Here is a 17,653-nt window from a genome sequence, read left to right as displayed (position 1 = left end):
AACACCCAGCATTCAAATCACGCGGTTTTCTTATGGGTGACACTTTCCTTGAAGTGTTAATTACCACATATTTCACGGTCGAAAACAATAGTTCACAGTGCTATGAGCAACAGGACGACTTTCTTGACAAATTTGGCTACTGCTGCTATCCCCTGTGTATTTCATCCCTACTCTAAGGACACTGAATGGCTGAAACCCCACTGAACGTGATCACACCTCTTTGGAGTGCAGCGTGACAGCCGTTTTCGCTGATGTCCTTAGGTTAGTTAGGTTTACGTAGCTCTAAGTCTAGGGGGACTGATGTCGTCAGATGTTAAGTCCCATAGTGCTTAGAGCCACTTGAACCATTTTTTGTAGTGCTTTACTTGTTCTTGTTGACGGCGAACTCATTGATACCCTGATAAACCACGCAATGACAGCTTCTCTGAACTCCTTCAAATCAATTCTATCTTCTGCATTACTTTCGCTGAAGATTATGCTGGCATGGACTGCAGTCAGTTCAAAAAATATATCGCGCTTTGCGGTTCCACTACATCACTTTCATTGTCCCTGTTAGAGGTTACTGACTTCTAGTCACCTGGCGATTCATCCAGTAGCTGATAATGCAAGTCACTGGTGAGGTCAGCAGCTCGCACATTCTGCTGCTGAATAGGTGGAAAGACTCGACCTTTACCGGCCAGTGATTGCAGACAGAAACCACACAAGATTATCTTGTTTAGTACGAAAGCTGTATCGTATTAATGACTTGCGATCTACACTTACGATCAATAAAATCTGAAGCTCTCTGAAATGCCTAGTCATTAAACAGTAAAATTTATAGAATTTAAAACCACCTTGATTGTAACATTTTCCTTTTGTTTTGTAATGTATCTTGGCTACGAGTTATTTGTTCTATTTCTGCAAGACACACATCTGATAATGGTCGTGTAGATCGAAACCGGTTGTTTCTGTGGTCTTCATTCCGAAGCCTGGTATAATGCACCTCTCCATGCTAGTGTGTCCTGCGCAACTGAGCATTTTCGCCTCGGAATAACTACCGTAACCTACAGCCATTTAATAGTGCGTACAGTTTTTATCCCTTGGTCTCCATCTACCAATTTTGTCTCACACTTTTCCCTCCAATACCAAATTGACAACTCCACACTTACCATCGACAAAAACTAAAGTTCTCTGAACAGTAAAAAGCAAAATCTGTAGACTTTAATCTACTCTTTCACTGCATTTTTTTTTTAATTTTGTGACGTATGTGGCCTACAAAGTTTTGTTTCATAAGACACATTTGATGATGGTGATATAGATCGGAAACGGTTATAAATTGAAAGGAAACAACTTGCGATCCAGGATTGTATTTAATTGTACAAACTTTAAACAATGGATCGCTGTGTCCTTCACTGCGATTATATCATGGCAACGTAGTTAATACTTGCAGACAACGGAAGATGAGCTACAACGGTATTCTCAAAGCCAGGGAAGGTGGGAAATGTGTACTATTCACCACCGAATCTGTAGCTGGGTACTGGAGGTCAGCAACTACCAGCAGACGTCATTGTTACGCTAAGACAGTGGCGGTGGTAGGCGGCCTAAAACGAAGATGGTCTCGCACACTAACCACTGTCAAACAAATTATTAGAATTAAGACTGCAGTAATTCATGTCATTAGGCATTGTGTTAGATGTATGCAATTTGGCAAACACTCACTCAACAGAACTACTTGCTTAGCTTGTTGCTAAGACCAACGAGATTTATTACCGCAGAAGTTTCCAGTTTACTTAATAGCAGTGAGAATAACACATTCCGTGAAGGAAGTCTCATTTAACGTTCTGTTATCGTAAATGCTATTTAAAGATTATGTTTCCTTCGTATTAATGACAATTGTTGTGCTTTTTTTTTCAGGTGTGTATGTCGACGAAAGACTGAAAGGAGAATGGAGCCCATTGATGTTTGCATGCTCCTTAGGCCATGCAGAAATAGTAGACTGCCTACTGCAATATGGCTCCAATCCCAACTTCCACAAAGGTATTGTCATACATAAATATTTTTCACTTAGACAAAATTTTCTCGACAAGATTTTATTCATGTGCTGAGTCTTACATTTAAAAAAATTAATGTAGTTAATTTACTCTTGTGATGACATTCTCTTCATTTATTTATGCGTCACGTTTCAGGACACTTTACACCACTGATGGCTACCTGCACTTCTACTAAAGACGAGAAGAAGCTCTTAGAATGTGTGAAGCTACTGGTGTACAGCGGAGCAAACGTAAACGCTATAGATCAGTTCCATCACACGCCCATCATGTACGCGTCGAGGGAAGGCCATGCTGAGATAGTAGATTTTCTAATCCAGAGGAACGCCAACGTCCACTCAAGAGATAAACAAGGGAGAACAGTACGTGTTTTGTCGAGGATACGCTCGTAATCTGCCATCCACCAAAGTGGCTGGGGTTCAAGTCCCCTTCAAGACATTAGGATCTAGATTTTCCGTCGTTTCCTTTAACTATCTAAGGTGAATTCCTGGCTGGTTCCTTTGAAAGGTTTCGGTCAGTTACCTTCCCCATCTTTCATCAGTGTAAACCAGTGCTCCGTCTCTAATGACCTAGTCGTCGACGGGATGCTAAACCGTATTCGCCCTTTTTTCCTTTCTTAATACTACGTCCTGTGTGCGTTGCTCTTCTCGCCAGTTTTACACGATGTAATGAATGTCTGTATTTATTTTAGATTACGAACAAAATATGCGAAGAAACAGACATTGGCCTTGGATACATTTTCCAAAAGTGACAGGATGGAGTAACATACATCAGTATAGGAAGTTTGGAAATAGAGACGTGTTGTATGAGTAATTAAACTATCAAAATTCGAATCCTTCCGTAATACCCAGGGAACAAAAGTAATGTAGTGAGGGTTCTATAATATTTTTCCCGGTGCTGTACGTGGCTCTCCTAGTCTCTCTCCGTAGCAGATGTCACCGTCATGAGTCAAAGCTACGGTACTGACTTATTCGTGTCGCATGATACCTCCTAGTCCTTACGTATGGCAGTACAGATGTGTAGTAAACATGTAAAAGTTTGTTTGGTTCAAATATAGGCATCGCGTCCTTCATTTTTACATACAGCCGTCATCTCTTCCGAACTTAAATCAACGTCAGTCAACAACAGTATCTAAATCACGAGGAGATGCGAATTGTCAATTTAGAGTCCAGTGTTAACTGTGCTGACAAAAATTTCTCATTTCGTACGGAGTCTTAGCTGATGGATTAATTTGTAGTAAATGCATACGAGCTTGATGGTTATTTGGTGATGAGAGTCGCAGTTCAAAGACTTGGCTTTTTTACCCCAGAGTCCACAGACTTCATGATACTGACAAAGAAAATGCAATAAAGATCGTAAGAAACTGATTCTTGACGTGCGACGTACGTTTGAGATCAATACGCAAAGTTGCCGGTCTTGCAGTGAGCGACTATGTTTTTAGGAGAAAAATGTGCTTATTTTGATATCACCCCTTTCTCCGTCAGTGCTCTTTGTTCAACTCGTGTATGTCCCCTAAGTATACTTCTGACAAGAAGGCAAAATACCGATCTACGGTTACCTCAACCCCCCAAAACATTTTCAATCTACCAACTTATTTACGTGAGGGAACAGGTGAAAACCAGCAAGTCAAGCTGTGAGCAAGGGCGCTCGCGTCGGTCGTCTGCTGCCATAGCCCATTAAAACCAAACATCACTGCACTGACCTAACGAATACGTTCGTCCCTTCATTGATTTTTGCGCTTACGTCACGCAGTGTTGCTTGTCTGTTAGCACTGACAATGGTACGCAAACGCCGCTGCTTTCGGTCATTAACTGAAGGTCATCAGCCACTGCATCGTCCGTGTTGAGAGGTGATACCTGAAATTTCTTATTTTCGGCACACTTTTCGCACTGTGGATCTAGAAATATTAAATTCCCTAGCCATTTCCGAAATGTGTGTCCCCTGCATCTGCTCCAACTGCCATTCCGCGTTCAATCTGTTAATTCCCGTCCTGCGGCCATAATCACTTGGGAAATCTTTTCACATGAATCACCTGAGTACAAACGACAGCTCCATCAAAGCACTACCCATTTATACGTTGTGTACGCGATACTACTGCCGTCTGTGTATGTACATGTGCCAGTCGGTTGTATGGAATAAGTACAGAAGGACAGGTGGACGTGACAGAATGGGAGAGAGGAGCTGTTGTGTTTGGGCGTACCCATAGCCACACCGTGAATGAAGTTGCCTAATTGGTGGATGCATCAAAGCGTACGAACAGCGTGCCTACTAGAAATGGTGTACCACTCAACACTGTGTAATGTGGTGTAGAACAATGGTTGTAAAAGCATACCGGCCAACAAGGACCCGAGATGAGTGTCAACCCTTGTTAATGACAATCGGTTTCAAATCAAACACGAACTGCTGCTGTCGGTGAATGGCGGTTCCGAGCGAACACTGCGGAAGGAACTGCATGCAGTGTTCATTTGATATCGGGCACCTTTTTAAACACCATTGTTTACAGTGGCATACACAATTTCACGTTTTCATTGCGCCAAGCAATACCGAAACTGAACAGAAGCTGACTGGAGGTATGTGGTATGCTCCGATGAGAAACGATTTTGCCTCTTTTCAAATGATGCACACCGACGGTCAAATGCGGCGTTGAGCCCGAAGTGTGTAGCTCAGGTCTGAGGTGTTTCTACGATGTTTCTCGTAACACGGCTTTGGCCCACTCATTCATGTTACCGTGAACGTGAACTAGTATGTCTATTTCAACATTCTCGGCGGCCAAGTGTTGTCATTTCTTACACAGTTTCATGAGAAGTACATTGTGGACACTCTCGTCCTCCAAGATGACAACAGCCATGTCATCCATACACACGTTCCTGGTTTAACTAACTCTCAAGCACGCTCTTCGGTTGGCCGCTTGATCCCATTGTAAATGTCTGGTACTATTTGGAACAGAAGGTGAAATGTATCAGCCAGTATCACCCAAATTGTTAGCTCTACTGGACCTAATCACCAACGGGTGCTGTCAGGCCGGCGTAACATACCCGAGGAAGCTTTTCGGCTCTCTTCTTCATCGAATTTAGGTCATTATCAAGGCTGAAGCCGGTATTAGCTTGATGTCTCCTGAGCATGACTATTTTTTTTCAATGTGATTCTATTTATTGTGACCGTCCGGGTCTGCCGAGCGCTGTCGGCAAGCAGGGTCGACACACCTTTGTGATGTTGCCACATTAGGTGATGTATGGTACATATTCTTCTCGTTTATAATTTTATTTCGTTGCACTGTATTGTATATGCTTGTACCTTTTTTTTCTGTTACCTCTAGCAATGATGATTGCTGTTCTATAGCCGAACTCTATCTGCAATAAATTCAAATTATTTGCGACTGATCGCAGCATTTTTCCATTTGTGTATCCAGCCATCGCTGCACACGGAATTCGTAAGGACATAAATTTGACTTCCAGTTCACGGTTTTATCATTAACACACCTAAGAATATAGGATAATGTGTTTCGTTTGTTAGTTTATTCTCGCGTAATGTTTCTGATGGTGTGGGCAGTCTTATAAAGTTCAGAATTGCACGTACTGCGTTGTTTGTTTAGGTTTGATTATAATAGCTGCACCTTCAGCGAAGAGAACTATTTCTGTTTCTTGGGTGTATTATGGGAGATACATTTTGTAGGGAATGTGTTGTATCCGCAGGGTAGTGTATCTAGGAATACGTGTTTTCTGGTCGATGTTTCAATGTAATGGCTGATTTTAGAGTCACATGAAGGAACACGAAAAAAGAAACCACCATAAGCAGTTTCCGCCATTTTCTGCTGTTTTGTTGTTGTAAGACAAGAGATTTTATTTTGTGTACCTTTTATAAATATTGCGAGTTCTACCTCTTTAGGGGCTGTATAATATATTAAAGCTATCTGGTGGATATTGTTAAGTTTTCAGTTACGGTACTTTATGGGGGGTGTAATTCTGTCGATTTTTCAAACAAGTTACATAACGTCTGGAGCGTTAAGCCGTACTTCGTTAGTCGTGCGTTGTCTTGTACCTTCAAACGGAAGGTCTTCTACCAAGGAACACGTCATATTTGCAAATAAAGTGGTTTTCTTTAATGTCTTAACAATTTTCCATGCCCTGAAAATGTAAATTTGTTTCACTTGCCAATAGTTGCAGTTTCAAAATGCTTCTAAATTGTGACTGGTTTTTGATTACGCTTCTTCTTAATTTTATTTCACTTACTAATTATTGACATGTAGTACAGTAATAATTTAACACACATACAATTAAATACAGTATTAACAAGATTTTCTGAATTGCAACACTTCTAAATTTGAATAGAATATTTATTCCTAGGTCCATGACGATGTTGTACGTTGGAACATTGGAAAAAACCTTACTTTTCCGGACCATGTTTTGTAATTTAAGAAAAAACTGCAGCACGCATAAAGTAAATTCTATCGTTTCAAAATGGAATAAGACAAAATATTAAACTTCTATTAATGGGCTGACTAGAGGCAAAAATCTGAAAAGTATTCCAAGGAACAATATTTTCCCCTAAGTAACAAGAACAGGAAGGATTATGTATTGATCTCTGTGATACAGCTATAATGATAATGATGATGATATTAGGTTTGTGGAGCGCACAACTCCGCGGTTATCAGCGTCCTTACAAATTCTCAATCTTTACACAGTCCAGACTCTCCACTTTCACGAATTAAGATGAAATCATGCGGACAACACAAACACCCAGTCCTCGAGCGGAGAAAATCCCCCATCCGGCAGGGAATCGAACCCGTGACCCCGTGATCCAGAGGCAGCAACGCTAGCCACTAGACCACAAGCTGTGGACACAGCTGTAATGATTTATGAAGAAAGTGTTACGTTATGTATTCTCCATGGGTTTCATAATTTGGTACTCTGTATTCCGTTTGTTTGATAGGATGAAATCCACTTACCGGCAAGAATACCTTTTCATCACTGAAAACACCAGCTCTTCTTTTTTAATGATGAAGTGACTTCTCGTAAGGAAGATATGACCGCTCGGATTGTGCAGTACGACTTTCTTCAATGACTAGTTTAAATAACATTATCAAGACCTGGTAGAACCTAATTAAGTCAGTAAGGCAACCTATTGCAAGCTATTGTCATCATGTGCTATGAATGATTAACCATTGTACAAACACTTATTAAATCTTCTGGCGAAGATTGTGATAGAAATGACATTAATCGAAATGTTACGTCATTTCGACTAAATCATCCACTGGAATCTCGAGTAATTTATATTAGTTCAACTCGTTGCGAAAAACAACCAGATTGTAACTGACAGCTGAGAAGTTATTAGTAGCTACTATGCAATTCCTTCATATGTACATGATTAAAACGATATGTGTTTGTGCCCCTTTTATTTTATTTCAAACTGACACTGGAAAAAATCTCAGCGCCAAGAAGGAGTTATGTGACATAAACGAAATTTGGTCGATATGTTTCTACTTCTAGAAGATGGTGTCTATTCGAATTTCTTGCCAGTCGCATAAGAGTGGCGCAATTACTGCCACTATGAGTATGCAAATTAGGTTTGCTTTAAATACACACTGTAATAGTCGTGATAGTTAGTTACCTTTGAAACTGGACGTGGTGAGTTGATGGTAGGCAAGAACGTCTTTAGATTGACAAAGACCCCATTATTAACACCTCAATGATTTTGAACCAGGTCGTGTAATAGGGCAAAGAGAAGCTGTATGTTCCTTCTGCGACATTGCAGAAAGACTTGTCAGGAATGTAGCCACCGTACACGACTGCTGGCAGCGATGGTCCCTGGACTGTGGTGTCGCAAGATGACCAGACCCCGTACGGCCACTTGGTACTACCGAGAGGGAAGATTATCGTGTTCGGAGTATGGCTTTAGCGTTTTGTACTGCATCTGCAGCAACAATTTGAGTAGCAGTTGGCACCACTGTGACACAACGAACTGTTACAAATCGGTTACTTCAGGGGTAGCTCCAAGGCTGACGCCCTCTAGCGTACATACCACTCACTCCAAACCAACGCCATTAGCGACTTCAGTAATGTCAAGCGAGAGCTCATTGGAGGGTAGGGTGGGGATCTGTTGTGTTTTCTGATGTAAGCTGGTACTGCCTCGGTGCCAGTGGTGGCCGTGTGTTTGCTAGAAGAAGGCTAGTTGAGGGCCTGCAACCAACCTGTCTGCGGCGTAGACACACTGGACCTACCCCTGGAGTTATAGTCTGGGGTGCGATTTCGTATGACAGCAGGAGCACTCCCGGCTTTTGTCCCACGCACCCCGAGTGAAAATTTGTACGTCAGTCTGGTGGTTCGACTTGTTATAATGCCATTCATGAACAGCATTCCATGGGTTGTTTACCAACGCTCGCCCACGTACCGCTGTTGTAAGCCAAAATACTCTATAGAATGTCAACATATTGCCTCGGCCTGCTCGATCACCAGATCTGTCTCCAGTCGAGCACATATGGGACATTAAAAAAAATGGTTCAAATGGCTCTGAGCACTATGGGACTTAACTTCTGAGGTCATCAGGCCCCTAGAACTTAGAACTCATCCATGCCCGAGGCAGGATTCGAACCTGCGACCGTAGCGGTCGCGCGGTTCCAGACTGTAGCGCCTAGAACCTCTCGGCCACTCCTGCCGGCTATGGAACATCATCGGACGACAACTCTAACATCATCCACAATCAGCATTAACCGTCCCTGTGTCCACCGATGAAGCGCAACAGGCATGGAACTCCATCCCACAAACTGATATCCGTCACCTGTACAACAAAATACATGCACGTTTTCATGCCTGCATTCAACATTCTGTTGATTACACGGGATGGTAAGGTACCAAAATTTCACATTTACCTACTTAAATGTATTCCCGAAATTTCGTAACTCTACATTAATTATTTTTGGTGTTGTAATTTTTTTCCTTCAGTTTATTTTTGTGTCGTAGAGAAATCAACTACTTAGTCATTCATGTCACTTACTTTATGTAACTTTTAACTGCATTTGGTTTTTCATTGAAGTCGCTTATCCAGTGGAAACAATTACAGTTACAAAGTCGGAAATTCTAAGCTTGGTCCCGTTTTCCAAAAGCATTTTTGGTGACCGACTCCAAAATACTCGTAAAATGTAGTGTGAATTCTCACTTCGCTGCATTTCTCAATGCATGAGTTGTGTAATGTGGCTTCATACTGGGGCAGCGCGAGCCAGATGTTCGTAGTGCCAATTAATTGCAGCATGGAGGTGACGCCAAAGAATTCAGTCCAAGTAGTATTTTAGGAAACCTAGCGCAGCAAATACTTTGGGGTTCGTCTGCACCAGCATGTACTCTCTACAAGTCACCTAATGGTATGTAGCAGATGGTGCTTATCATATCACCACCGCCTCCCCCCGCCTTCCTCCATTCACCAATGGTGCGCAGGCAGAAAAAATCCGTAAATCTCCATATTAGCTCTAATTCCCCTAATTTCCCTGTAGTGATCATTTCGCGAGAAGTATCTATGAGTAAATATTATGTTACTGGCCTTCTTGGAACGTGCTGTCTCTTAATTTTAACAGCAAACTTCTCTACAAGGCACAACGGTCGAAAGTAAATTGTTGACCCGAGCTGCTCCATGTCATTGGCAGCGTAGTGTAAAGCGGGTATACGGTGGTTAATCGCTTGGTGGCGAATTAATAAAGGGCAGGAAAGTTAGTGGGCCGCACTGAGTGGAGTCACTTAATACACATTCACAATATATCTTGTAGGATAGATGTCAATATGTCAGACGGAATGGGACTGATAATTTCAGCTCAAGAACAGTAATGTGCCGTAATGTATTGCGTGCGTAATGTTAAATTAGCTGAAGTTGCAGACTCCTACGTGCCATACTTCTGTAGTAGAGGGAGCCGATTTAAGCCCCTGAACCCTTTTAGATGGCGAGAGAGCTGAGACCGGGGTGATGCATTTGTGCGCCCCCCCCCCCCCCCCCCAACCTGTGAAAACATTTCCAGCCGTCGATAGTAGAGCCACTGAAGTCGAGACTGTTGAATAAATATTGGCAGAATGTTACTCTAGGGCCAGGCTCTTCAGTGTTGTAGGCAACTGATAGCTGCAGCTGTCGAGCTTCGTGTCAAGGTACACTCAATCCCATACCAGCAAGTATATTGATAAAATTTTTTGATCCAAACTACCTGTGAACGAGGAGAGCCGCAGCTTATAGGATAGGTGGTATGAACGATCGAGGGCGAATTGCAGCAATGGCAGCATGAGATACAGATAACAGCTTATTTTCAGTTTTCCATTTTGCCCTTTTTCTCCATGAACTGCACTCCGTGAATACATGGAACATACGAGGTATCATTTCCTCAGCCTCACCACATAATTCTTCAAAGCAGAAAAACTGGTTTGCCATGCGACGTTGGCACAGTTTCTTCCAAGATTATCGTAGCAGCTGTCTTCACAATTCTCTGTAGTTCTTTTTCGTATTTTGCAATTTGAACAATACCACACATCATTCCAAATTTTTCACCTTAACTACGGAAGCACAGAACAGTTCTTCTGGTGCGAATTGTACTGAAAACAATGCGGTCCCAATATTTTTCTCTCATTCTATCGTTGATTGCCTTTATACGAGCTATTGTTCTCCAAAGCTGCTCAAATAACTTGTCAATAAAGTAAGCTGAACTAGCGCTTGTTATTTCCCTTTATGTAACTGACAATCTCCTCCACTGACGGAGATATTTCTTCATTTTCAGGGCGTCCGCTTTTTCTCGATGTAGCTACCGAGCTTATAAAGAACATTTTGTAGCAGTCCTCGTGATACTTTGCATCTGCAGTGTGTAGATTCCCAATCGAGCCTTGCGTCTGCGGATGGTGTTTCTCCACTCATTCTCACCCTTCTATGCACGAACTGTAGTCATACTGTCCTAACTGAAGGATCGAGCATTAAAACTCTTTCGCCACAATTGTTCGGGTTTTTCCCACTGTCAGTTACGAAATTCGTTGTCCGCAGGTTCTGCACAAAGCAGACAATTAGTTTTAAAATCAAATTTCATCTCAGCTGAACGAACACCTCGGACACTGTTGACGCTGAAGGCTGTTCCTCAGAAAGAACTTCCCTCAGCATCAGCTCTGGTGTATTCTTTTGTCCAAGATGCATGAATCTCGCCGGATTTTTTCCTGAAGTCTTCAGCTTTCGCATCTTGACTCAAACAACTTGCACTTACCTATCCACGTATCCCTTTCAGGCCAAGGTTACAAAGGTCACTGCCAACATCACACTCGCAAATCGAATACTTCTTAGTCATTGCATGTACAAACACGAGCCCAGTGAATTTATTTGGTCTACTCGGGTAAAATAACTGTACAAGAAATGCTGTGGAGGTAGAGATGGAGGGGGGGGGGGGGGGGGTCGGACAAAGGAAGAAAGCGTTAGACCACATTCCGGTGACCTGCCTTCCCACACGTTTGTACCCTCCATCCCAACTCTCTGCATCCTGTCACATCCACGGAACATCATTTATACCTTAATACGACTCTACTGCTCTTATATGTGGTACAGACGCTTAAAACTTGGCCTTAATCAATTTCATCTAACAATAAACATAAATTTTATGCGATTGAAACATTGTTTTTATTAATCTGTGACTTTTCAATCCCTTGCATCAGGCAAAAAAGTAGTTCTAGAAAAAATGAATAGGACCTTTTTTTTTTTTTAGAAAAGTTAATGCAGATTACTTTTGTTGTCCGAGACGTTTTAGCTAGAGACTACGGTTTTCGAGTTAGTGCAGAGAAAGTGCACCACACCAACTGCCGCTCACCCTCACCAGTCAGGACCTTTAGTACATTGTTCACGCCTCTCCGCCCTACCACTGAACAAAACTTGCGCCGAAACGATCCATTTCCCCTATTCTTTGTTCTTCGTTAACTCGGACGATATCGTAGCCACCGTAATGCATTGTTTATATCGGCCTATAATAAGAGTAATGTTTATGACACTCTTACAAACACAATCTTCTGAAACTCTGCTGCGCGAATAATCCATTGTCGAGATTCTTGACTGTAACTTTAAAGACCCAGCTTCTCGTACGTTTCCATTCACGGCACTATTATTTTCTTTCAGTTAGCGTATCACCTGTTCCGAAACTTTCCTCTGTTCATCCGTTCGGATTTTTAGATGTACTACACATTGTACGCATGTCTGCAACGAATAATACTTCATACTCGACAGCCATTCATAATCTCGATCAGTGGCAAACTCCGACGTTAACGCTTCGTAAACGACTATGTATTGATTTTTCAAGGCAGCGCTATTAATGTCGATGTGGCTGGCAGTTTGTTAGGAAACATAAGCAAATTACAAACATGTTCTTTCACGTCTCACGTATTGGTCATTCAAGTCCTCGTACTATCTGAAATATTTATTTCCGACCGTTGGTTCCCTATCTCAAAATACTGAATTAGACATGTGTATCACATTCAGCGTCAAATGCTGAAAGAGGACGACAAGAGGTCGTAGCACAGGTGTCAGACCTGAGAGCACCATCCGCGCAGGCAGCTGGGAAATTCCGTTGCCTCTTAACTACGTATGCGATAAGCTCCTCCAATCAGATAATGTGGCTAGATATCTGAAAGCGAGCGATCGGGACGCAAGACGGTGGGCACGAATTCTCGAAGAAGATTGTGCGTCGGGCAAATTACTTAACAGCATTTCACTGAGAGAACCCTGGGATAGTGTAGCCTTCATGCAGATGACATTTACGACGTTATTTCATAAGGTAATTGGGCGGACGCTTTGGGACCAAGAAGGAGCCGATTAAGAAACTTCATACGTGTGAAGAAGAACTACAGGACTGCAGCAATATAGGCAGTAAAAAAATGTTTTCAAATACTCGAAGAGAAAAGCGTTCCTCTTCATTTTAAAAGCTACCTTTAACATTTGGGTAATATGTTGCAATGTCCTTACACCAACATTACATTACAGCAGTCTCGAAATGGTAGTGTGAGGCCAATAGCGATCACATAAGTCACGGAATAAAGAAAAATTAAAACTTAATCCCAGACAGAATTTTGTAAGCAAATTTTTGGAATTCGTCGGCTATCCACTCTATCCACGAAAGGCAAAAATTAGGGTTCGAAAGATATGTGTGGCACAGCTTGACTAAAAGAAGAGATCGTTTGATAAGACACACCCACAGGCATGGTGGAGCAGTCGGTTTTGGTAATAGAATAAAATGTGTATGTGTGTTTGAGTGGAGGGATGGATTGTAAGTCGATGTTGGCTGTAATAGGCAGAAATGAAGAGGCTTGTATGAGAGAGATAACCGTGCTTCAAACCAGTCATTGAATTAAAGACAACAACAACCTGCAAAGTAAATGTTACAGTACTCAAACATTTGAGAAGATCTATAAAATGTACGAGCGTTTCCCAGAAAGTAATCCACCGCAAGATTTTTCTTCAACAATTCTTTATTGAATATAATGAGAACTACACATACATGAACGAATGGAGTTTTATCTACACACCACATTCAATCGCCATCCCTTTCTATGGCCATCATCCAGCGCGAAACAAGGGCTTGTATGCCCTCTCGATGCCAATCCTTGTCCTGGTGACGGAGCCAGTGCTTCACTGTGTGAATCACCTCCTCATCGTTCTCAAAATGTCGTAATGCGTCTGTCCTCGCGAATGACATCAGCTCGGTGCAACATGCCAGGTGTGGCACCCATGTGACATCAGCTCGGTGCAACATGCCAGGTGTGACACCCATGGATATTCTCCCCGACCGCTGCAAATCGTGGAGCTCCGCCGAACCACTTTCTGATGACCTCACCCTCCGTGCCCAGCGACTAACTGTACTTCTGTCGACAGCAGATGCTCCATGGACTTTGCACAAGCGTTTGTGAATATTCCCCACAGTTTCTTTCTCTGCAGTGAGAAATTCAATGACGGGACGTTGCTTGTAACGTACATCACCTACATACACCATTTTGAAACAATCCTGCAGCTACGCTATCTGTCGGAAGTGACGGAAACTTGGCGCGCTCACTCAGGACTTCCGATAATACATACATAACTTTCGCATTATTAGCATTGTTTCCGGCTGAGAAAAAAAAGCGGTGCATTACTTTCTGGGCAACGCTCGTAATTTATAGTTCAAGTTGTGACAGCACGAGTGTGTATAAGAACTCTGAACGTTCAGTTTTACATGTTATGTTCCCCCCAAACTCTATTGTTATTCATAACGATGTATTCAGACTTGCACAAAATTGAATGAACTGTACTTTCTTCTAAGTTAAATGGCATGCAATTTATCGGGAATCTACGAATTTTTAATTTACCGTTTTCTTTTCTTTTGGTACTCCTTTTTTGGATTGGATCTTGTTGCTTCCCTCATCAGTAAAGTGTGCTAATTCTGTTTTCTCAGTGTGCGATGGAATGTCGGTTATAGATATAACAAGGGCGGTCCCTACGTTCAACCTTGTGGAACATCGACAATAATTTATCCCCATTTAAAAGAGAAACTGTCAAGGAAAGTTCGTGAGTTATTCAACATGCTTCACTGCTTCTATCAGTTAAGTGTGAAGCAAATCACTCATTCACTGAACACAAAAACCATAAACTAAGTTATGTCAGAGGAATATTGTGACTCGCACAATAGAATGCCAGAGACCGATCACCAAAATTTCCATGAGGTGAATTTTTGTTGTCTCTAAGAAATACACTGACGGGAAAGTGATATATAGTATGCTCAGTGGAGAGGGCATTGTGGAATTAAAGTTGTGACTGACTCCAAACCTCATAACTGCTGATATGTTCAACGATTCTTAACTACATTACCTTTCCCAAAACCACTGTAAGCATTGCCTGAATAGTCTCACAGGTCTGTGTTTGAAAGGAACTAATGGCTATAAATTTGTTTTCAGCTTTCTGTTTAGATACCCACGTAATCGGGAACTACCGGAAAGGATAAGCACAATGACCAAAGTCCTTCCGAAACTGAGCATTCGCCAAAGAAGGCCTGGATTTGGGTAGCGACGTGTCATACGTGGCTTCATCACACTGCAAACGTCCAGACAGCGGTTTTTCCGTCGTCCGTTTGATTTGCAAATATGTTCAGTATCTTCATATAAGCAGAAGTTATAATGCTACACAGAACGCTACGTGATCTCGTCCTGCAGAAATACACCATTCCAAAATACAATGTTCTAAAAATAAATGGGTTCATCATGCATTCGCTGTGATTTTCATTGTCTCAGATACTTTAATTCTGTAACTAACACACCCCGCCAAGTTAGATAAAGCGTAATCCGTAACTCAAGAGTAGTCCAGATTGTTCATATTTTTTTGAAAGAGTCCTAGTAACCGGCAGACTCCCACCACTCTGATTGACAGGCTAAACCACGGGCGAATCACAGCATGGAATCATGTGTTTCAAGCATCCATTAGGATATACATAGTATTTGTTTCTATGAGAGTCTATGCAGCCATTTCTTGGTAGATACCCATAGCTATTTATTCTGTATGGCATCCTCTCCATATTAAGATGCTCTTTCACATGTTCGGTCAGTAACGCTTCCTTGCTTCGAATTTTGGACTGCACAACTCTCTTCAAACATTTCCAGGAATAACTTTGCTGCTTCTGTCTACCAGAAGTACTGCGATAAATAATCCAATTATTATTTTCGCTGAGCCACATGAACACTATAGTATGTGATAGACAGCCTCAATCAAATGACGTACCAAAATAGATTAAAAGAGGAGAGTCAGATAACAAATGGACAAGTCAGTAAAACTCCACTCTGCGGCACAATAAATTCACTACGCATTGCAGACACAGTAAAAATTTCGTTGCAACACCTGCTTTAAACGGAGAGGCTCCAAGATCGGTACTGATTACGGCTTCCTGTATAGTGTCTCCAGCCCGCTGACCATAAATTAGTTTAATTTTGCGCATAGTACGAATGTGTTAAAATGATCAGTGCCGCCACGATTCTTATGTTTCGCGTTACACTAAATAATAAAAATGTTACGTTCACAAGCGATTCCCTTTTTGTGGTCAATCCTTGACGTCACATTTTTCTTGTGGGTAGACATTTGTGTTCGTAAAAATTAAATAATTTGTTGGGCACTAGCTTTGTTTTCCACGTATGCTTTTATTGTGCAACAATTCGCCATCGCACAGCATTTGAGAAACAGAAGGAGAACTCAACTTCACAGCCCTCCCGAATGAGTTTAATATCTCTTCACCCAGCTCTGTGTATACGTAACCAGTCTGTATGATTCTTTAGTGATAAATGATCGAGTCGTTCGTTATTATTATATTCTAAGTAGTCGAAGATTTTTGTCTTTTATAACACTCGCTCTACAAATATTTTCCATTTTAGGCACTGTTTTGGGCCATAAACAACGGGAATACTGATGTTGTGAAAGTTCTACTTAAAGCTGGCGCACTGAAAAGTATCAGCGATAAGGAATTCTTGCCCGCCGATCTAAGCGCCATTGCTACAGACAAGGTAAGTGAGTTGTGTTCTGTATTTAAAGCACTTCAAATAAGATTTATTTCTGTTTGTTATTTCTACCGTGGAACAGCAAAAGCTCTATCATATTTGCCGCATGTCTAATCATGTGAGTAACATTTCTCCTTTCTTGTTTTATTTTCCTTATATAGGTGTTTACAGCAAAGCGATGTGATGTGAAACTCAGAAAGCAAAAAAATAAATAAATAAATTAAATAAAATAAAATAAAATAAAATAAAAAGTAGGTCTTTATCCCAAAACTCTTGAGTCGTAAGTTTTGTGCTGAAACGGTTCCCAACAACACCCTTGAAGCATCAACTAGATGACTCCGCAAAACTGATAACAATGGAAACACACATCGAAGCAACCTAACACACACAAGTTCAGCACAGCTGGAACTCATTCATAATTATGGTTAAATTGGTGACAAGGCCTATAGCTACATAACTCTTTAGTAAATTCATTTTGCATACAAGCAGATAATATATTTTCTGCAAGTGTCGTGGGGTGCTTTAATTGAAAGTTTAAGTGAATATTTAAACGTGGTCCTAAACATCTAACATAAATGAGTTATTACCCAGCAAAACAATGATACAGGAATTCATCTGACTTCGAAATAAGACAAAGATCACAATTAACTCAGTTTGTGACATAAATGGAAAAGAAATGGCTTAACAATCATTGAAATAAATAAACTAAAGCCACGATAAACCTGGATAAGGAATCCGGAATGTCATTCAAATAAGTGCGTACTGGATAAATCATTTACATTTCCGCAAGTCTTACCCTGATTGCCGAAGGTTAGTGCATAGAGATAGGACGAAAGATTACATAAGGATGTGCGTATTCACCTACGGTCGGAGTTGAACGCTTGTTGACCCTCAAATGCAAGAATGAGGATTGAAGTTACTTAACACCTTTAAAAATGATTCGACTTTCCCCTCAGTTTGCCTCGCTGTTGCGGCTGGATCTAAGCATACTCATAATCTTCAGATGGCGGCTCAAGTGTCGCTACATCAGTTAATGGCAGCTTATCAGCAACTTGCGTCTAAGTTCAGCTTACCCAGATGAGAACCTCTTGTCTATGATGAGCCTGAAGAAGTCGCCTAGAAGTAAAC

At 41.5% G+C, this 17,653-nt stretch overlaps 1 protein-coding gene across 1 annotated transcript in view; it reads left to right on the top strand.

Annotated features, from left to right (window-relative positions):
• Positions 1-17,653, top strand: part of LOC126298998 (ankyrin repeat domain-containing protein 29-like) — a 128,056-nt gene that overhangs the window by 75,755 nt on the left and 34,648 nt on the right. Inside the window, exons 3-5 of the mRNA XM_049990624.1 lie at positions 1,894-2,016; positions 2,166-2,389; positions 16,403-16,531. Of these exons, the coding sequence (XP_049846581.1) occupies positions 1,894-2,016; positions 2,166-2,389; positions 16,403-16,531 (476 nt within the window). The remainder of the gene's footprint in view (positions 1-1,893; positions 2,017-2,165; positions 2,390-16,402; positions 16,532-17,653) is intronic.

Source organism: Schistocerca gregaria, chromosome X (assembly GCF_023897955.1).
Source record: "Schistocerca gregaria isolate iqSchGreg1 chromosome X, iqSchGreg1.2, whole genome shotgun sequence".
NCBI lineage: Eukaryota > Metazoa > Arthropoda > Insecta > Orthoptera > Acrididae > Schistocerca > Schistocerca gregaria.
Note: the sequence above shows the minus strand (reverse complement) of the source record. Positions and strands in the feature narration are given on the sequence as shown.